Source organism: Aspergillus campestris, assembly GCF_002847485.1.
Source record: "Aspergillus campestris IBT 28561 chromosome Unknown P168scaffold_2, whole genome shotgun sequence".
In the NCBI taxonomy this organism is placed as follows: Eukaryota; Fungi; Ascomycota; class Eurotiomycetes; order Eurotiales; family Aspergillaceae; genus Aspergillus; species Aspergillus campestris.
Genome location: NW_020194337.1, coordinates 931,096 through 951,783, shown reverse-complemented (window position 1 = coordinate 951,783; position 20,688 = coordinate 931,096). Strand labels below are relative to the sequence as shown.

Below are 20,688 nucleotides of genomic sequence, written 5' to 3'. Positions count from 1 at the left end.
GGAGCGGGGAGCTAGGTACTAGCTGGTGGGATTTTCCCTCGCTGGATACGGATGGCGACAGCAGAGTTCACGGAGATGAACGGACGAAAATAGTAACAGAGATGATCCTGGTATGTTTTTACGTTAGCCGTTATATGATCTACATCTACGGCCATCCAATCCGAGGACAAAGACAGGGAACTAATAATTCACTATTACGTCTAAGTAAAAGAAAAGAACCGAGTCTCGACCAATGCAGCAGGCTGCCTCCCTACGGGGATGAGTTCCAGGTCCTAGTCCCTGCAGGGACCTAGAACCCCATCACATCGCCCGTGCAACATGACACCCAACCACGGGCCCCAACCGTTCCTCTGTCATCCTCTCCAATGAACGGGCGGAGGTAGCAGTCTCACATGGGGCGGGTCTCAGCCACGTTGTCGTTGGACTCGTCAGAGGAGGAGACCGGGTTCCCGTCGTCGTTGCCGTCACCGTCACCGTGGGCGTCCCGGACACGGGCTCGTCCCTCTCGACGAAGAAATAGCTCGCCGCCACGGGTGCGTCCAGGCCCGCCACGTCGACAAACTGGCGCACATCGAACCCCACCCTTGCCTCGAGGGTAGGCGGGAAGATATGCGCGAAACACCCAGGTAAAGTGTACGCCGTGGGCTGCCGGAAGAGCAGATACACGTATCGATGATGGTTCTGGCCCTGTGGCGGCTGGGGGGCAATATATTCAGCACCCGACGTCCTGTTCACGAGCACACCACGATGCGGTGGTGGTGGTTGGAGCACAGTTCCCGGAGCACGATATCGATCCGGGCCGGGCTCCGCGATCGGGGATGCTTCCATTCCGGGCTGGTACCAGTGCAGTACAACGGTGGAGAGCGAGCCATAGATGACGTCAAGGTCTACGAAGAGCAGCAGGTATTTGGACTCGGGGTCCAGGCCGTGCGTGCTAATTATAGGTAGGGGGTGGGTTTCTGGGCTGGGTCAGCGGTACGACCAGGAGAGCATGGATCATAGATTAGGGTGATTGATACATACTTGACATCAAGAGCGTATCGCCGGGGGTCACCCATTGCGTGGAGGGGTATCGAAGCTGGAGGGTGATAGCTTCTGAGGGGAGAGGCAGGAGGGCAGGGGTCTTGTTTGCTGCGACGAGGGTGAAAGACAGCAGGGTATACAGGAGATAGCTCATTATGTTTTTTGCCAGCATGGCGGAAAGTACTTTTCTAATTTTGTTTCCGTTTAGTGTTCTGATCTCTTTGTTGATATCCAAGTCAACGGGTGAACTTCGGCGAAGTCAAAGACAGACCACGGCCCAGTCTTTATAGCATATCTTTATAGTTTTTGTTCAGCCAGTCGGCAACCCCTGTAAAGGAGGAGACAGAAAGAAATACTACAGTTCTCCAGAGGAAGGCTGCTGATCTGTGTAACGATCGGTCAATCCGACTGTAACGAGATGGAATCGAATGATCCCATAGGGCGATTCTCACAGAAAAGAAAATATAAAAAATGCTTTTTGCGTATACTACCTCGGAATGTCGAAGAGAAGAATCTAAGCGCACAGGGAGACTCCGACACGTCTCATCAAGTAAATTACAGTAGTAATGTAGTAATAGTCTAACAAGAGTAGTCTACAACCCACCCCATCTCCTCCTCCACCTCAATCCCCATGTATAAACAGCCCCCAAAAGTGGAAGAACAACAGCAAAAATCAGACCCGCGACAGCAGCGTACGTGACGCGGTGCCCCCAGCGGACGACAAGCGGGTGCACGAGGGCCGTGGCGGCGGCGCCGAGGAAGCAGCGCACGAGATTGTTGGCTGCCATGGCGGTGGCTGGGGTGGAGTAGTAGAGGTCTACGAGGAGGATGTTCATGATGTTGTAGGCGGCTGTTATGAAGAAGGAGATGATAAAAAGAAGGAGGAGGATGATGGGAAGGGGAGGGTGGAGGGAGAGGAGGAATGCGTAGGTGAGGATTGCGGTTGCTGCCAGAACCTAGATTTCGCTATAGTTAACGATTCATGTACGAGTTGATGTCAGGATTGTATTCAGGATAGATATAAAAAGATGAGGAAGATACAGTCATAAGCGTGCCGATTGATAATCGGACTTTCTCGATGTCGAATTCTCCTTGGAGATTCGAGAAGCTCTTTGTCTTTGGGTTATTGCTGGTGCTGCTGCGGTGATGGTTCCTGCCAGTCTTTGGAGTGGTGCTAGAACGGGCCATATCAGCTCTCGCCTTCGCACGGCAATACTTCCAATCGACGATGAATCCGTTGAGCGTAGCGCTGGCGAGAGAGCCCACCCCAGCAGGAATGAAGCTAAGTCCGATAGCCATGTCATCAAGTCCGTAGAGGTCTTTCAGCTGGGCAGGCAGACCAGCTGTGACGGCGTAGTAGCTGGCGAATACGAGGCCGTTGGCGAGAAGCAAAGGGCTCGTCGGAAGATGAGTCAAGAGACGGAGACTCGCGAGTGGGTTGGGGAGGGAGAGTCGTCTTCTTGTCGTTGTAGGAGGAGAGACTCCATCCGTTGTCACCTCTTCTTCTCCCCCTTCTCCACCAGAAGAAGGACGCTGCCGAGAAGCACGCCACGCCACCAAAACAGACCTGTTCCACCATCTGTCAGGGATGATACTCCCGTCGCCAACAATCGCCCTGCACGTCTCAGGGAAGAACAATGTAAACGGGATGATGAACGCCGTGGCTGCGATGGCGAGAAACCAGAAGATCGACTGCCACCCTAGATACTGGCTGAGGAGGCCGCCGAGGATGGGACCGAGCGACGGCGCTAGGATGTTGCCCAGCGAGGCGATGCCCATGTATGTGCCGCGGTCGGCGGAGGTGATTACATCCGCGGCGACGGCGGATGCTAGGGCGACGGTTCCGCTGCTGCCGCAGCTTTGGACGGCACGCAGGATGAGTAGTGCGATATAGCTGTGCTGCAGGGCGAGGGCGATATTGCCGGCAATGTAGATGATAAAGCAGAGGAGGTATGCTGGGCGCCGGCCGGTTTGGTCGGCTAGGGAGCCGGTTAGCGTTGGAGCTAGGGCTTGACATATCTGTTGGTTTTCAAAAATCAGGGAATGTTTCCAAAAAGTATTCTTCTAGGTGGAAATTTTATAATCTGTGATTGGGCATGGGAAATGGGTCAAGATAATGATATACCATGTACGTCGTAATGGTCAGGTTGACCTGCGAGATAGTGACATGGAGATCGGCGGCGATGGAGTTGAGGGCGGGATAGTAGATGTTGGCGGAGAAGGGCGAGAAGGTGGATGCCAGAGCAGCTGTGAGGATAATGAGGCGCTTTTGGGCAGTCGTGAAGGTGGAATAGGGTGATTTGGACGGGGGAAGAAGAGGGGTGGTTTCTGTGGTTGGGGATGGAGCCATGGTGGATGTCTATACGATGTTGAGGCTATACAGAAACAACACGGGGATGGACGACCACTACTATTCAGAATGCACGCTTATGAAGGGTTGGCCATTGCTACAGGTCTAATTTAGCACTCCCATCCTATGCGATACATCATATGGCAACATCCGGTCCCTCATGTCCCATGCCCAAGCCATTCACAACCGAGGAAGGGCCTTCTCCCCCGTATCCCCCGTGTAGAGATGCAACGGTCGAAACAACTTGCCGCGTGTCACTACTATTGTCAGAAAGCGCCGATATCTCACCGAAGGCTTGATAGAAACTCACGCATATACTCCCGCCAATGGGCCATGATGCCCATGATCCGCTGTGCCAACATGGCAGCCGGGATGATTTCAGGCTCAAAGCCCCTGTCGTCCATCAGCAGAAGAGCGTAACAACGAGAAGAACAACCCACATCCCGGTAAACACAAAGTTCCCGTAGAAGTCCGCATTAGGGTACAATCCCCGGGTTAGGAAGTACCCATCCTGGGAGGCTACCCGCTCGATTCGCTCGGCAATTTCTAGCAGCGGGTTCGACGACGGGTCTAGGTCCTGCAAGATGGACTGAATGGGCCGCACACGCGGATCGATACCCTTGTAAGACCGATGCCCGTACCCGAAGAGCTTTCTTTTGCCCTCCTTCACCTCGTCGATAAACGTCGGGACCTGGTCTGGGGACTTGATCTCACGGAGAGCGCGCTGGGCAGACTCAGTGGCCCCGAAATGGAGGGGGCCGTAGGCGGATGCTACAGCCGTCATTAAACACGATAGAGGGTCTGTCAGGGAGGATGCGGTAACCAGGGCAGAAAAAACCGAGAGTGCCATGCCGTGGTCGGCGTTGAGCATCGCAAAGCGTCGGAAGCAGGAGACGTGGATAGGGCTTGGACGGCACGTGGATGGATCGACCATCCCGGCCATAGTGAATATATTCTCGCAGTAGCTCCTGTCCGCAGACGGTGGCGTAAATGGAACTCCCTTGCGATGACTGCTGACTAGGCCAAAGATCACGGCGTATTGTGCCACCGTCCGAATGATGGCCCGGTCCACGTTCTCCGGATTTCCCTGGTATAGGTTTGCGTCGGTGGATGCGGGGATCGTTTCTGGAATGGCAGCGAGACAGGCAGCGAGGCCTGCCAGTAATAGAGCCAATGGAGGGGCAGTTTTCCTGTCTCCCTTAGTAAACGAAGGAACAGACTCAAATCAATTCACCGTACGGAAAGCTTTCCACAGTCCTCTGCACCGTAGACGGCACAGATCGCATATGTTGCGCCAATTCGCGACGGAGGCCTTCGCGGGCTGTCCGGGTGGGATATGTCCCCCACACAAGGAGATGGAGCATGTCTTCGAAGTCGCTGTGCCAGAGCTGCTCCAGACTGTATCCTCGAAAGAGCAGTAGCCCTCGATCATGGTCCCTGTGGTGGTTAGCCAGCCCCGGAGACCGTGGAGCGCGCCATACGAGAAACTGATCGCTGTCTCAACAACGGCCGTATTCTGCAGTCCTGGATCGTGAACACGGAGTCCACCAGAGACATGGTTGGCCCTGTCCCCTCCGTCTTTGGGTCCTCGGATCCTCTTGAGATCTAGCGCCGAGACGGCATTTCTTTTGATGGGAATTTGGTATTTTGCACTGGTACGCGAGTCCACGATATGGAGGGTGCCGGACGACATTGTGATTAGGACATTCAGCCAACCCTCTTCAACAATTAAAGATTAGATGATCATAGTAATGCTTTAGAACTTAGTCTAGCGTCTTTATATCTCTCCTGACCAATTAATCACCCGGACGGTGACATTGCACAGCACTGCTCAAATGTACTCGACCCGAGTAACCAGGTGTTGTAGGAAAGTGAATGTACGACTATTGGGCATACCTACATCTGTTTTGCCGTCGAAAAGTTCCCAAGAATTGTCTTTCGAAATTTCCTAGCATAATAAATGATATCGCATGCTGGTCGTACATGCTGGTCGTACATGCTGAAAAGCACTAGACACCAAAAATAATACCTAGGCCACGATAAACAAAGAACTACTCGTAGAATGTATCCAAGGTCAAACCAATTTATTATTAATATCATCAGAAACATCTAATCCAGTTTCTGGTCGTATCATAGCAGTCAATCATGATAGTTCTCCCATACATCAACCATTTATTCAGGCATATGGTCGAAAGGCTTGGCGAGGTGCTCCTGGCAGAAGGGGAGCTTGCTGACGGTCCAGATTTCGGTGTCCTAATGACCGGACATCATTAGCAAAAACAAAGCGGTGCGCTATGACCGTAGTATTGGACATACCGGCTTCAGCTGCTTCTTGATCTCGGAATCCAAAGTACCGGCTTTGATGGCGATGATCTCCGGGGCAGCCTCCGGATCGTGGGCGATAGGTGACCCACATTCGGAGCAGAAGACACGGTGGACCTTCTTTCCTGAAGATCCTACACCAGCCCAGCTCTTGATGGGGCCCTTGATGCTCAGCTTATCTTTCGGGACCACAGCGACGAGAGCTGTAGGGCAGGGCATTGTGTCAGTCGGCTGTCGGCGGTAGAATTTCGTCCAATAAGCAGCGATCGAGCGATTGGATGGGACATACAGTAAGTAGAGCCACTCTGGCGTTGGCAGTCATCGCAGTGATCGTACGCTGTCAGCGCCGGCTGATCGACGTCAACCGTATAGGTGACAGCTTTACAGAGACAGTGTCCGGACAAAGGCATGTTTGATCCAGTGAGATGAAGACTAGCGTCAACTTAAGGACAATGAAGTAGTGTGATTGGTAGGAATGGCAAAAAGAATGCGACCAAGGTGCTCACGAATTGAGGACCTTTGGAAGAACAATCGCCGTGGGCCGCCCATTTATAACTCCCAGGCCACCTCCGAGCCCCTCCATCCAAATTCCTGCGGTGTCAGGCATCCTGTCTTTGGTCGACCATATGGCTGGTAAAACGCCCGGACGAATCCACCGTATTCGACCCTAATTGGAGAATTTGTCATGGTGTCGCGAAGCGGGGCAGGAAGGAATGAGGGGCAACCCCTCCGATGCGCCGTTGCGTCACGACGACATCCATCGGGGCCCACATGCGACCATTTGCGATGGGCTCTTTTGTCTTCCCACAGCAGTCAGTTCCTCTCATGGTGTAGTGAGGCGCACACACTCGGCTCAGGTCGGAATACGCAAGCTGGTGAAGGGGTCAGTGGCTCTCGTACCACTTCTTCCCCCGCTGGACTTCCGAGTCAGTGATTGGATTTTTTTTCCCACCCTTTTCCTACTCGCTTTCTTTGGATTATTGTTATTTGGTTCGACTATTCCGATCTGATCAAACTCACCATCACAATTTTGGAAAGGGACCCCGAGGGGCATTTGGTGTGGTTTCTGGGATTAACACACTCCACTGCCCTGCCTAGCCAAGCGAAAAGCCAATTTGTCACGGTGAGCGGTCGGAAACCTTGTCCTGCAGATGAATTTCCAAATACCCCAAGGATTTGTCATGGCCTAGATTCACTGGGCATGAGTGGCAGTAATGGGGCTTGTAGGCTTGGTGAGGCATGGGATACTCGCATAATGATAGGCAGAGACCCTCAAATACGGCCGATCTGCAGATCTTCTATCACCTTATTCTCTACTAGACCAATGGTCCGAGCTGAGAAGCGATCATTTAGTGAGATGTAGTGCACCATCCATTGCAAATTCCACGCTCTATGTGGACACCGGTGGATTCCGTGGGCCTTGGCAATTGGACACATAATCCCTACAGAGTATAGAGAATTCTGGTGCCAATCGGAATCCCATTGACCAGGCGATCGATGATGACCACTTTGGAAGTGCTGGGAACAGAGATAATCCCACCATAATCCGCTTTCGCTCTTAGGTGCCCTGATATCTGTAGAGCACTTGTCTTTATCAGCTTGCGGCAGTGTGCCTTTCCTCGGGTTTGACCAATGGAGCGAATTGGGAGACCTAGCAGAAATGCTTTCTGTGCTGATCGCTCGCATCTGGTTTGGTCCTATCTTTTTCTGATCAATTCTCCTTCTCGATACCTTCGCCAAAAGAATGTGCAAAGTCGTGTTGGACTGGCGCCACGCCGCCTGGACACTTCATAGAACTTTTCTTTTCTCTCCAATAACCATATAGAAGCCATTAGATGCGGAATTTTGTATGGTCTATCGGCAGGTTAGAATGCGCCAGATGGAACTAAAATTCAAAAAATCATACGGCTAGTAGGGCTCTGATCAACCATCACTTAGACCTATAAACACACATCCTGTTTAACCTCATCTCCTCTCCCATTATATCAGGATTTCTCGCAATCTAATGTCGTTTATGTAGCTGTGGCTGCACATGAGAAAGACACTGGCTTTCCTATACGGGTCACGTCTTAACCACCGAGGGTCTATCATTTCACGAGGGTGTTGAAGAACGGGAAGGTATGTCTACCAGTTAGACTTCATCTTTGCGCAGAATGTCCGCGGCCACTTGACGGTCTATACTTCAGGTTGTATAATTTGTGGGCAATTATTCCAGTAGAATCTTGGAACTTCGATTGCCAAAAAGGATCATTTCACATCAGTGTGTTTTGTTGGTGTGGTGTGATCTATGGAGAACTGAACATGGGAGATGGAAATGTCAACACTAGAGAAAGCAATCAGATCAAGTGACTGTTGCTTCATCACTATCCTCAGGCTCCAAAGCATGCTGTTCCATCCTGAAATTTCGGGCGACTATGTCTTCCTCCTGAAATGGAACTTCCATCATGATCCATACTTTGTCGATTCCACACCATCGTCATTGCAACTAGTCACAGGACTTTGCGACTTCCTTCCTTGCCATGTTACCCCATTCCATCATATGAATTTAGACACTAGAGGCCTCGCTTAAATCCTCGCAAAATGTGTCCCTCCTGCGACACGCCACAATCACGATAGATCGTCTTGATAAGGTAATCGGTGCAGTCAATAAGGCTAACAAGGTCTAGACTAGATGTCCACTACTTCCGCAGTTACCCAACAGAGAAAAAAGTAGCGACAAGCGGAGAGAAACCGTCAGGCCCGGCGGATCCAGGCATCCGTGAAGCAGCTTCAGTTTTAGTAAAGCAGTCAAGCAATAAGACATCTTGTACATGGGTGACTTGGCCCGGCCGAACATCCCAAAGCGGCAGCACCCGATACTGCTCGGATCGTGTGACTGGGCATATAGAAGACCATCTTGTGATGCTGCGCTTACAACTATTATCTAGTACAACCTCACCTGTAGGAACAAAGAAAGTTTCGCCAGCAATCAGATGACACGGTAGCATTATCCAATTTGCGGGTGAATTCATGTCCAGTGGCTAGTCTGTTCACCCGATATATGACAACTAAGACAAGCATATTCAAAATGATCTGCGAGAAACATGATGTCGAAAGGCGCACCGGAAATAGCATATCACGATCTTGCTGTTCAAGTGTAACATTCCGCGAATACTTTGGATCACTTCTCGCGCCACCCATAGAAAAGACATCGTGTCTATATTCAGCGAATTGGCTGGGTTTCTCATTCAAGCCTATTCTACATGTCCAAGTTTCTGGGCCGAGTGTCTGTTATTGAGGGTCTTCGCGCTCATAAAGTTCTCTTTGATCGTGTTGTTAGTATCATGGGCACATCTGTCAAACCTCCGAACTCAGAAGAAAGTTTTGTGGGTTGTGTAAGTTTGGATTCCTACTGTCAAGTTAACGATGCCAGTGGCAGTGAGAATACTCTGTTTGACTGTCTTCCCCCTCAAACTGAAAACCTGGCGTTGGCACCATCGCGACACTGGTCTGTTCGGAGGAAGTTTCCACCACGTATTTTGCCTCGGCCTGTGGCAAACCTACAACACTTATTTTAGCTAACCACAGTACATTATACGCCTCTGGGGTAATCCCTGTCTCTTGCATCACTTTTGGTCTAGACTTGACTCTTAGAGATGCGTGTTACTGTTGTTCGATAGCCTTGGTGTTTTAGAGGTCTCGACTCAACTGGTTTCTCTAGACACTTGTCGTTGGTCAAGTTGACATTATGGGTCATATAAGGGGTCTGACACTCTACAACAGTAGAGTGACCTTCGCATATGCATCCAGTATGTGATATTACTATACAGAAAACCCAGAATGCACTACCATGGTGCTTTCTTGTCTAACTTACTATAGGTATGTTGCGCTATAAGTTCAAGTACCTTGCCCTTGCATTCACAACGTTATATTCGGAAACATAAGTACTACCTGTGACTTGGGGGTTCTTGAAAATAACGTTACCAAGAATATCATTCATGTTTGAGAGCGAAGAAGCGTCGATATGCTAACCAGAAGCAACAATAAGATAGCTCATCCATCTACTTACTCGGCCAAGGCAATCACATGGTCGTTGGGTGAACAAGAATCAATCTGATGCCTAGGCTTCTCAGGACAGATGGTAATTATGTGATGGGGGAAGGCGTTCTGGGTGGCTTTAGACAGTGACATCCAGTTCAAGAATGATGCCAAGCAGCGAAGCTAGTGTACTCCTAACCATTGGTGGTTTCGGTTATTCTTACCCTACCTTCTCGGATGGCCAGAGCTAAGGCCTAATCCTACCATGCAATGTTGATTGAAGACATTGTTGTCGACGGTAAAGCCAATCTTCGGAGTTTACCCATTACCGATATAGTGGAGACATCAAGATGAATGTCTCACTACCCCGCGATTACTCTGAGCTGATACAACAACACTCACGCTCAGACCTGCAATGTTCTATTAATTCTGTTGGTCATAAAATGCTAGCTCTGATATCTAGACCTTTCGCATCAATCTAGCTCCCTACGCTTCGTGGACGGTTAGGCCGACCCAATGGTCGTATGAACCCGATCACCACAGCTATGACAATTGATCTAAAACAGAAGCATGTCTCACCTTGCGCCATGGAACCTGCATTAGTACCTCATGACTTATCCCAAAATGATAGCTTAATTGTTACCATTGCAAAGTTGACTTTCTATCTCGACACCACATTCAAGATGCGCGAGCCACAACAATCATACATCCAGCCATCTACCATATACAGGCTGGAAAACTGAGACATGGCAGCCACGCCGACGCAGATACATACAAATTTTTGTCTTAATCTTCGTCAATACTTGGTGATAACCTGTCAAACCGCACGCTGGCTTTGTCCCGGTAATTGCCAAGGACGCCCGGCCCAAGGAAGATTACGAGGTAAGTATGAGAGGGAGTTCGGCCGAGGAAGGATGGGAGAGGGCGCGGGGCCGTGATCGCGCAGTCCATGAGATGAGAAATCCTCTTGGTGTGGTGGATTAAATACAGGCCTTTGGACCTCAATCCAACGATGATATTGGACAGCCACGGTGACTATTCAGCATTTGCACTCGTTGCCATCCACGCTCGTTCTTAACCATCCTTCCATATTGCTCTTATTGCTGTCGAGCTTTGATTTATTTCTATATTGATCTAGTATTTGAATTATACTCAGCCATTATTGTCTCTTTAGACCGCTATGAGGTTTCATCTGGCGTCGCTGTTGGTCGCCTTGAGCACCATCACAAGCACCCTTGCGACGCCTACCAAGGCCACCCGGTCTCCATCGTTGGTTGACCGTGACCTCGCCACCGTCAAAGGTGTAGTTGCACAAATAAGCACGAAGGTTGATTCTCTCGATGCGGACATCACTGCCTACAGCGGCGGTGACATCTCTGCTATCAACGCGGCTTCCGATGCCCTGGTTTCAACTATCAGCGCCGGAGCCACCACCATTGCCGCTTCCAGTGACCTCACCGGAAGCGAGAGTCTGCGTCTTGTTTCCACCATCCAGGATTTGACCGCCAAGGTAGATGCTACCGTGCAGAACCTCGTTGCCAAGAAGCCGCTGGTGGTCGCTGCTGGGTCTGGAGCGGCTGTCCTCACGCAGTTAAAGTCGCAGTTGGCTGCGGCGCAGAATCTTGCAGATACCATCACCTCGAAGGTTCCGGAAGCCCTCTCTGACATTGCACGAGAACTGTCTTCTGGTATCAACAAGGCAATCCAGAAGGGGATTGATGCGTATAAAGATACTGCGACCACAACCACCACAACCACCACTACTACCACTACTACCACTACCACTACCACTACCACTACCACAACTTCCACCACCGCTACTACTACTACCACTACTCCTTGCAAGACGTGCTCCTCGACAACCTCCACCAGCTCTACCAGAACCACTACTCCATGCAAGACGTGCTCTTCAACCACGACCTCCACCAGCTCTACCACAACCACTACTCCTTGCAAGACATGCTCCTCGACCACGACATCTACCAGCTCTACCACAACCACTGCGCCTTGCAAGACGTGCTCCTCCACCACGACCTCCTCCAGCTCTACGAGTATCACTATCCCTTGCAAGACATGCACGTCCACCACAACCCCAACTACCGCTACACCATGCGAGACATGCACGTCAACCACGACTACAACCTCCAGTACTCCTGAGGGGCCGACTGATTCTTCAAACCCCCCTGTGCCACCAGTTCCCACCACTCTTCATCCCGGCCCCCAGCCTACAGGAGGCTCACCCGGCTCACCCAACCCTCCCATTGAAGGGTCAACGGACAATAACGGCCCTGTCTCGGGTGGATCAGGGACTGAGTCAGGCTCGGGGTCCAGCGACAGTACCTCGACCGCTCCGGATACTCCCCTGTTTACTGGAGCGGCGACTAAGCAGCTAGTTGATTCCTCTTTCGCCGGTGCAATGGTTCTTGGTGCAATTATAGTTGCTTTCTAAGCTGTGCAGTGATTCAACACCTCTGGTCAATTATCTTTATGATCTTCTAGTGCTCATTACTGCTCGATTCTTCATTTGGACAACCTATGGTTTGCTTGAGTATGTTACTATTCAGCTACTCATATTTTGACTTCCATCACGTCGGATATATCTTACAAACGAAATGCAACACCAAAAAAAGAAACAGAGAAAAAAAAAAGGGCAAGGGGACATCCGTTAATGTGAACTAGGAGCGAGACCCGGTGACACTCGAGGGGCGTTTCCGCTCATTCAGATATTTGTCACGTCCCAGCGCAAAACTGTTGCTTCCTACTTTCCCTAACATCTCCATTACATATATCCGTGGAGATATAATTATACGTGTTCTTTTGAGAGACGAATCTTTGAAGTAGTATAAAGCTAGTAAAGTATATAATATGCTGGAACCAGCCCGGAACCGGGAATAAAGTCAATCATATTTTCTTCCCGGTACCGGGATGACCGGCAAGATCAGACATACACTGAGTAGGTATATCATCAATTCATCCTGCTACATCTGTTCGGGACATTTTCGTCCTTAGACCTGTTCTGTCCCCCCGGCAAAATACTTCTACTATAACGACAGGTCTTTGTCGGGGGATTGGATGACCGCCGGAGATTATGGCCTATCTCCGAATACGCTTCCAGCCGTTGTTGACTTCCTCTCACCTGCGACAACATCATGACCATCATCAACATAATGACCGTGTCCCTTTGCACCGTCAGCCCCCATTTCCACACCCCATGATGGATCAAAAAGACAACTTGTATGTTCCTCTTAACTTCTAGAAGTTCAACGTTCCATCCTACTAATAACACACCCAATCAGCCCCGTGTCGAAACGAGCCAAGAAGGCCTGCACAGAGTGTAGGCAACAAAAGGTGACTAGTTCAATCGACTACAATCGATGGCAGTCCGCTATTCCAGCATAGCTAACTCTATAACTCAATTAGGCAAAATGCGATGCTTACCTGACGCCCGGACAACCATGTTCCCGATGCCATAAAATGCAGACAGATTGCGTCATCTCAGACCCATTTCGAAGAGAGCATAAGCGTCGGTATGAAATTATCTTCTACTATGCTCCAGAACAAGGATGTGTTTTTGATTAAAAGGAATGAGTAGGCGGCTGTCTGAACTACAGCACGAGACCAACGAGCTGCGGCGGATACTGAGGTCCTCGAGCGCCTCAGACGTTCAACAGTCGCCCATTGCAATGTTGACTGTGGCAGCGGAGATGGGCGTCGATGGTCCGAACAGCGGCACCGACCTGCCACTGACCCCCCAGTCCCATATAGTACCGCCTGTGTCTTACGATCAACGACAAAGAACGCCTAGCAATCGCGACATTGAGTCGACCATGACACGGATGGTGGGACAGATCATACCAGCGGACTACACTCCTGACCCGACCGAATCGCGCATTCTCCATAACATTGACGTGTCAGGTAGCGAGATCAATGAGCTCTTTGAATTGTTTGTGAAGTCCAGCATTTGTCGTCTGAGCACAACTAACCGGGTATCGAAGATTCTTCCAGCAATATTCCCATTTTCTGCCCATACTGGATCCGCAAACGACGCCGAACTCCTATTATGCGCAGTCACCATTCTTATTTTGGGCTATCATTGGTGTTGGGTGCAGAACTTATGCCAAGAATCCGACACTGCTCACGGCTCTTGCGGCTGGTATCATTGACAAGGCATTGCTCTCGGTGGGGTCAACATTGATTCCGTGGCAAACCATTCAAGGTCTCTTGCTGTTGTTAACTTGGCCTTTTCCCAAAGATCCTGCCAGGCCGGATCTGACGTTCATATTGAGCGGGTTGCTTCTCCATATTGCTATGCAGCATGGATTGCATATTCCAATGTCCAGCCACGAATTTTCCAAGATCAAGCTTCCTACCCCTTCCGAAACCGATATGGTTCGAAGATCGGAGCTTTGGGCACATTGTGTGATTACGTATCAGCGGTAAGTTAAGTTCCTGTGGGAGACTGGTTGTTCACAAGCTTAACAGAATCAGGTCCTGCATGATCAAAGGACAAGCACCTCGGTCGTTGGTAGACTTCGAGCATGATCTTGGCCAACGCCAATCTCTCTTTCGCAGAATCGAGCCGTCTTTGATTCTGCAAATGAAGTGCCAGGATGTGATTGCTCGATGCAGTGGAGCCGTACAGGAAATCGGCGTACGAGCTATGACGATCCACCAGGAGAGAGCCTTGGATATCCTTTTGCGTGAATTTGAAAACCAGGTAATCGACTTGGGTGTCCATACAGACTCAGGTAATCCTTCTGTCAAAGGAATTGAGGACAGGGCTAATTGCTCATTGCTGCAGCGAACGACCGCCTTCATATCAGCGTGTGTCGGCTCAGTGTGCAAGCATTCCATTTTTTCAAAGACCACACAATCGTCACCACGAATTGCCTTCCTCGACTGGTGAATACGTCTTGTGTCGTCATAAATGCTACTGAGCATTTGTCCCAGAGTCTCGGTGGCCTCGCCAATGCGCCCCAGCCGGTCTTCTTCGGTCTTCTCCTCTCCGCCATCACTCTTCTCCGCATCATCAAGGTCTTTTCTTCACAGAACCTAGATCTAGAGCGCGCCAGGTCCGGCTATTTCACTGCGATCAACCTGCTCAAACTCATGTCAGTGGACAACAACGACACCTCGGCGAAGACTGTGCATATCTTGAACCAACTTTGGAACAGTCAGAAGGCCTTTCGCAGACCAGATGGAACAGTATACACCGTGCTTCGGATTCGTAGCCGTCTTGCTTTAAGCCCCGTGGTCGACGCAGTGTGGTGGTGGCGAGACGAGTATGACATCCAGAGCCGAGCCGTTCACCCATCGCAAAGCGCCGGACAAGATGGTACTATGCTTTCTCAATCACCGTCCATATGTACGCTTTGACAGTGCTAACATGCTTATTTAGGAAACCCCACAAGTCACGAGGCCACGGGTGTAAGCGGTGGTGCGGTACCTAATCTATCCGAGCGACAGGAGCCAATCCTGTTTGACGAACAGTTTCTTGCGGATTTCGAATGGGCGTTATGCGATAATGGCATTCTAGCTCCTACCGAGCCTTATGGGCTGACACTGCCGTCGACCGGGACGGTTTTATGAACTTCGTGAACAACTCTTAGCAATTTATTATGCAATTGGCCCGGTAATCAGACAGCGCCGCGCCTTTTGAGTCTCTGGCTATCTACAAGAACTGAGACACAAACTTTAGGAAATCTCAAGCCATTATGTAGGGGGATTTGACAGGGTGACATTCCATCGTACTGCGCTGGTGAACCCTTGTTTGTCTTCCCCTCATCTGCTCTGCCTGTCAATGCTATTTAAAACTTTCCAAACACAGTCATTTTCCACGACTGCAACAAAAGGCTATGCTGTCCCCGTGTTCTTGGGCAACTGTGCAAGGACGACAAACCAATAACAGCCGATTACTAGCCCAAACCAGCAAATGGTCTCCTCACAACACATGCTGCTGCAATACTAGTTATCGACCTTGCGGGGTCATGCAATCGAATGTCCTTCCATGATCCATGTGATTCATACTCCAACGGCTCGGATACACGCAGGGCAGGAGAGTACACCTTATTGCTACGGCTGATAATTTCCGTTGGTCAATACCATTGGTCATCGCCGATCGATAAAAACAAAAATGACCAGTCGATAAAAAGAAGTAGAAAAGAAAGAAAACAACAGGGGTCAAGCGGAATCGAGATCCTCCCCGACCCCGCAATGTTCCTCCTAGAAACCCACTAGCGAGAAGACTTGTTTTTTTTTTCCTCCGAAAGGATTCGCAGTAGCACAGGTTGACGGCAGAAATACTACTTTTGATTGACTCGGGGCAGTACCGGTCTATTATCAATTGTGGCAGGGGGGGAATCCTGAATTTGACCACCCCCTATCGCTTTGAACCACCAGATGCGACACATGCCCGAACGGTTTTAGGCGATGTGCAGCCTCTCACGCGGAGTGGAGAACATCGTATCACCCTTGATATGCGTCGCTTGGTCCTATCAAGTTCAGCTGTCTGTTGGTCTGCCACATGGATTAGGGGCGGGTTTCAGTAAGACATTTGAACTCCCCCCCCCCGAGATAAGCACCGGCTGGCTTTCAGACCACATACTGTTTGGCGTTTGGTTTAGCGCCCCGACATGTCTTGGCCAATGATCTCTCAACGGGTCCAGACTTAATGGAGATGGTGGGTTGCGCTTGTCCCACCGCCCCAGAACATTCAGGCCACTTTGAGTCTCGACTGTCCAGTGGATTCTTCCCAGCCCAGCCGCTATCTTTGCTTCGCTAGCTTATCAGAAACAAGCTTGACCGGTGGAACTGGCGAATGGTGCCATGCAACGCGTATCAACCTTAGTTCTTCCGAACCCTCCTTGACAGATGAAGTATCGTCTCCTGCTAGGTGTTTCGGTTCATTGATGGTCGGAGCGATCTGATCCCCAATCCCAGATAGCCCTGAAGCAGACATGGTTCTCGAGACAGGAAACGAGGGAGCGGCTACGCCACCAAGGCTCGTTCAGACGGTGCTAATTTGTCACCTGGCGAATTTTAGGATTCAACCCCGGACAAGTCTAATGAAGCAACGCCATACACGGCAAAGCCCCATCCATGCACCTGCCTCTCGTCTCCCGACTGGTCCAGCCGGTCAAACTAGGGTTATCAGTGGCAGACCCAAACACCCCTTTACAACTCTTCCCCCTGCATCATACATGTAGGGATACCCACTGTGTCGAAGGCAGGTGTGGATGAGCGGTGCCCACCATTAATTGTTCTCAATGCTGTCCAACCACCACTGCAGTGCGAATATCAGCCGACTCAGTTGTTCTGTGCCTTTCCGACCAGTCAATATGCGTAGAAACCGAGGGACTGGATGTTACCAGGGGGAGGGGTATGTCTCCTCGCCTGCGGCGAATGCTTTGAGTTGTTCCCTGATGTTACCCAAGACACCCAAAATCTCCGCCTGATTCGCTTGATCTCAAGCCATCGATGCTTCTCATCCTTGAGGGACCATGTGCCACAGTCTCCGGGGTTACATTATATATCCTAACCAGATGGTCACGGAATGAAAGATGGGGCCGATAGTGAGTGGCGCTGGTAGGTGTCGACTAGCTTAATCTATTCATCGTTCACTAAACTTTGCGATGATAAGGGCGCCGGGTTACCGTCGGCCCTCCTTCACTCGGTCAGAGTAACTGCACCCTGCCTTACAGAGGACAGGGCCTGCGCTCACCTTCCTTTTTTGTACATATATTGTCTTTTCTTCCCTGTGTCGTCGTGTTTCGTCTCTTTCCTTTTTTCCTTGGTTTTGTCTGGGTCTATCCTTTCTTCCACGCCTCGTTCGCCTAGATTGTTAGCCTGTGTGCTGATCTGGCTTCTGGTCCAACAGCACCGCAGGATCACTTCTCACTTTTTACTTCTAAACAATTTCCCTCTGTGGCATTCATGCAACAATGAAGGAGAAGGCCCTTGGCACCACCGTCGACGAGGCGGCCCCCGAGGACGCCGTGGCCCACCTCAGAAATCTGAAGGAGCAACATCAGTGGGATCCTAACCTACCAGATGAGGTCGCCGAAGAGATTGACGAGGTTCTGGAGACTGACGGCAAGGCAGGCGGGGTGGATGTCGCACGCGAACTCCTTGAAAACTCCCCGTATCCGGAAGTTCGCGCTGCGGTGCCAAATTACGATGAGGGCGGCCACAGCAACACCATTCGTGCCTGGGTGATCGGTCTGTTGTTTGCGACTATTGGGTCGGCACTGAACATGCTCTTCTCCATGCGACAGCCCTACATAGTCATCCCGTCGTATGTCGCCCAGGTTGTCTCCTACCCTGTGGGGGTGGGGTGGGCCAAAGTGATGCCGAACAAGGTGTTCAAAGTGTTTGGTCTCGAGTTCAACCTGAACCCGGGCCCGTTCAGCAAGAAGGAACATGCCATGGTTGTCATTATGGCTAACGCTACGTTCGCTGGTGGCGCTGCCTATGCAACGGATGTCCTCCTCGCCCAGCGAGCCTTCTACGGCCAACACTTCGGCTGGGCCTTCGAGATCTTCATGTGCATATCGACCCAAATGCTGGGCTTTGGCTTCGCCGGGTTTTTCCATCGCTTCCTGGTGACTCCCGCGGCGATGATCTGGCCCAGTACTCTGATTAACACGTCGCTCTTTGCGGCCCTCCATGATCGTTCCAAGCCGGATCCGCGCAAGGTCTCGGGGTGGACGATTGGAAAGTACCGCATGTTCTTGTACTGCATGCTGGGATCTTTCTTCTGGTATTTCTTCCCGGGTTACATCGCGCCGTTCTTGAGTGTTTTCGCCTTCGTGACGTGGATCAAGCCGCAGAACGCGGTGATTAACCAAGTCTTCGGTGGATGGACGGGGCTGTCGGTGCTACCTATCACCTTCGACTGGACCCAGATCTCGGGGTTCAACTTCAGTCCGCTCATTGCGCCGTGGCACGCCATCGCCAACACGCTGATCGGTCTGGTCGTCTTCTTTTGGATCACCACGGCGGGCCTCCACTACAGTGGCGCCTATTGGTCGAAGCATCTCCCCATCAGCGATTCCAGCAGCTATGATAATACGGGGAACGTTTACAATGTGTCGCGGATTCTGACCCCAGACTTCAAGTTCGATGAGGCCAAGTACAAGGAGTATTCGCCGCTCTTCCTGTCGACGACTTTCATGCTCTCCTACGGTCTGTCATTCGCCAGTATCATTGCCGTGCTCCTCAACGCCGGACTGTTCCACGGGAAGGAGATCTGGGCGCGATTCCGAAAATTCGGCCATGAGGAGGAGGACGTGCACGGTCGGCTGATGGCTCGCTTCAAGCCCGTCCCCATGTGGTGGTACCTGGCCATTGCGCTCATCATGATGGGTATGGGATTGGGAGTCGTGATCGGCTACCCGACCGGGCTGTCATGGTGGGCATTTTTCATTTCGTTGATCATGGCGGCCGTGTGGTTCGTGCCGATCGGGATCGTCCAAGCGTCGACCAACGTGGCCATCGGACTAAACGTGCTCACCGAGTTTATCATCGGGTACATGCAACCAGGACGCCCCATGGCGATGATGCTCTTCAAGACGTATGGGTACATGACCATGTACCAAGGGTTGTACTTTTCCCAGGACATGAAAATCGGTTCGTCCATCATTTCCCCCTCCCCATCGGTACATTCCTATATACTAACATGAGTCCACTCCCACAGGTCACTACATGAAAGTGCCCCCACGCGTCACCTTCGCCGCGCAAATGGTCGCTTGTCTGTGGTCATCGATAGTCCAGATCGGGGTCATGAACTGGGCGCTGGGCGCAATCAAGGACGTCTGCACGGCACATCAATCCAACCACTTCAACTGCCCCAACGGTCGGGTCTTCTTCAACGCCTCTGTCATCTGGGGTGTCATCGGCCCCGCGCGCATGTTCTCCCCGGGTCAGATCTACTCCTTCCTGATGTGGTTCTGGCTCGTGGGCGCCATCCTCCCCGTCGCCATCTACTTTGGCGCGCGCATGTTCCCCCGCACACGCATCAGGTACCTCAGCGCGCCGCTCATCTTCGGCGGTACGGGGCTTATTCCCCCCGCTACGCCGCTGAACTATCTGTCTTGGGGCGTCGTGGGTCTCGTCTTCAACAAGTACATCCGCAACAAGTGGCGCGGGTGGTGGATGCAGTACAACTACACCGTGTCCGCCGGACTCGACGTCGGACTGGCGCTGTGCACGATCCTGATCTTCCTCGCCCTGCAACTCACGCAGACGGACTTTCCATCATGGTGGGGCACGCGGATGGCAGCCGAAACGATGGACGCGGCCGGCACCGCCGTGCGAGAACCGATTCCCAGTGGGCAGACATTTGGCCCTGCGACGTGGTGATCTATCCATCTATCTATCTATCTTAGTGTGTTTGATACTTCTCTCGCCTGTTGGCGCTGGTGTTTATTTTTTATCTTTTATTTTTCGAAATATGGTATCAAGGTGGATTATTGTCCAGGATGGATTGATGGATGGATGGATAGGTGGATGGAGGAAGGAAGAAAGCCAGCACACGTGGCGGTTGTTATGTATTGCATCCGCTTCATATCACGAATACTTAATACCTGTTGCACGGAACGTTTTCTTTGTGTGGTAGATATATGGGTGTTACTAGGGTAGGGGTAGTAGAGCTGGAGCCAGTAGTAGAGCAGCAATTAGAAAAGAGTAGATATCGTTAGATCAACTAACTAATGTGGACCCCAAACCGGTCCTGTTTTCTCACATCAATACTTACTCGGGCTCTTCATATTTTATTTATCTATTTTTTTTTCTTTTTCTATTTTTTCGCGAAACTATTCGAGCGTTTTCATAGTCATAAGAATCATCTGGTTTATTAGTATCTTGATCACTCCGTTGACCCTTCTTCCACAGAGAGATATATATATCTAGACAAGGCAGATGGTGTATGTAAGGCAAGAAATTCCTCCTGGATTTTGATTGATTGAGATTATCTTCCT

The 20,688-nt window shown here is 50.9% G+C and overlaps 5 protein-coding genes across 5 annotated transcripts; 3 read left to right on the top strand and 2 right to left on the bottom strand.

Annotated features, from left to right (window-relative positions):
• Positions 1–300: 300 nt before the first annotated feature.
• On the bottom strand, positions 301–5,066 carry P168DRAFT_295165 (putative citrate synthase; the record flags this gene model as incomplete). The annotated part of the gene is made up of 12 exons (XM_024838017.1): positions 301–964; positions 1,029–1,123; positions 1,665–1,979; positions 2,065–2,482; positions 2,732–3,042; positions 3,149–3,382; position 3,449; positions 3,558–3,630; positions 3,684–3,766; positions 3,814–4,563; positions 4,613–4,810; positions 4,855–5,066. The coding sequence occupies 12 exons, from the start codon at positions 5,064–5,066 to the stop codon at positions 301–303; spliced, it is 3,354 nt and encodes a 1,117-aa protein (XP_024695814.1).
• Positions 5,067–5,447: 381 nt separating this feature from the next.
• P168DRAFT_287704 (GFA family protein) lies at positions 5,448–6,162 on the bottom strand. The gene is made up of 3 exons (XM_024836634.1): positions 5,985–6,162; positions 5,690–5,898; positions 5,448–5,626 (listed from the first exon to the last, which is right to left on the bottom strand). The coding sequence occupies exons 1-3, from the start codon at positions 6,103–6,105 to the stop codon at positions 5,546–5,548; spliced, it is 411 nt and encodes a 136-aa protein (XP_024695813.1). The 5' UTR covers positions 6,106–6,162; the 3' UTR covers positions 5,448–5,545.
• Positions 6,163–10,892: 4,730 nt separating this feature from the next.
• P168DRAFT_279202 (cell wall mannoprotein 1 family protein) lies at positions 10,893–12,161 on the top strand (the record flags this gene model as incomplete). The annotated part of the gene is made up of 1 exon (XM_024835764.1): positions 10,893–12,161. One exon carries the CDS (start codon positions 10,893–10,895, stop codon positions 12,159–12,161), a length of 1,269 nt encoding a protein of 422 aa, XP_024695812.1.
• Positions 12,162–13,132: 971 nt separating this feature from the next.
• Positions 13,133–15,505, top strand: P168DRAFT_90984 (fungal specific transcription factor domain-containing protein). The gene is made up of 5 exons (XM_024842211.1): positions 13,133–13,655; positions 13,708–14,148; positions 14,201–14,460; positions 14,514–15,047; positions 15,111–15,505. The coding sequence occupies exons 1-5, from the start codon at positions 13,297–13,299 to the stop codon at positions 15,299–15,301; spliced, it is 1,785 nt and encodes a 594-aa protein (XP_024695811.1). The 5' UTR covers positions 13,133–13,296; the 3' UTR covers positions 15,302–15,505.
• A 2,147-nt stretch (positions 15,506–17,652) lies between these two features.
• optB (small oligopeptide transporter, OPT family) lies at positions 17,653–20,071 on the top strand (the record flags this gene model as incomplete). Its single annotated transcript, XM_024835763.1, has 2 exons — positions 17,653–19,339; positions 19,407–20,071. The coding sequence occupies 2 exons, from the start codon at positions 17,653–17,655 to the stop codon at positions 20,069–20,071; spliced, it is 2,352 nt and encodes a 783-aa protein (XP_024695810.1).
• Positions 20,072–20,688: the final 617 nt, after the last annotated feature.

Coding starts and splice junctions, on each gene's coding strand:
- P168DRAFT_287704 (XM_024836634.1), bottom strand. CDS start 6,105: ATGCCTTTGTCCGGACACTGTCTCTGTAAAGCTGTCACCTATACGGTT. Junction 5,899..5,984: donor CCAGAGTGGCTCTACTTACT/GTATGTCCCATC, acceptor CCTGCCCTACAG/CTCTCGTCGCTGTGGTCCCG. Junction 5,627..5,689: donor TCAAGAAGCAGCTGAAGCCG/GTATGTCCAATA, acceptor TCCGGTCATTAG/GACACCGAAATCTGGACCGT.
- P168DRAFT_90984 (XM_024842211.1), top strand. CDS start 13,297: ATGAGTAGGCGGCTGTCTGAACTACAGCACGAGACCAACGAGCTGCGG. Junction 13,656..13,707: donor ATCAATGAGCTCTTTGAATT/GTTTGTGAAGTC, acceptor CGGGTATCGAAG/ATTCTTCCAGCAATATTCCC. Junction 14,149..14,200: donor TGTGTGATTACGTATCAGCG/GTAAGTTAAGTT, acceptor TAACAGAATCAG/GTCCTGCATGATCAAAGGAC.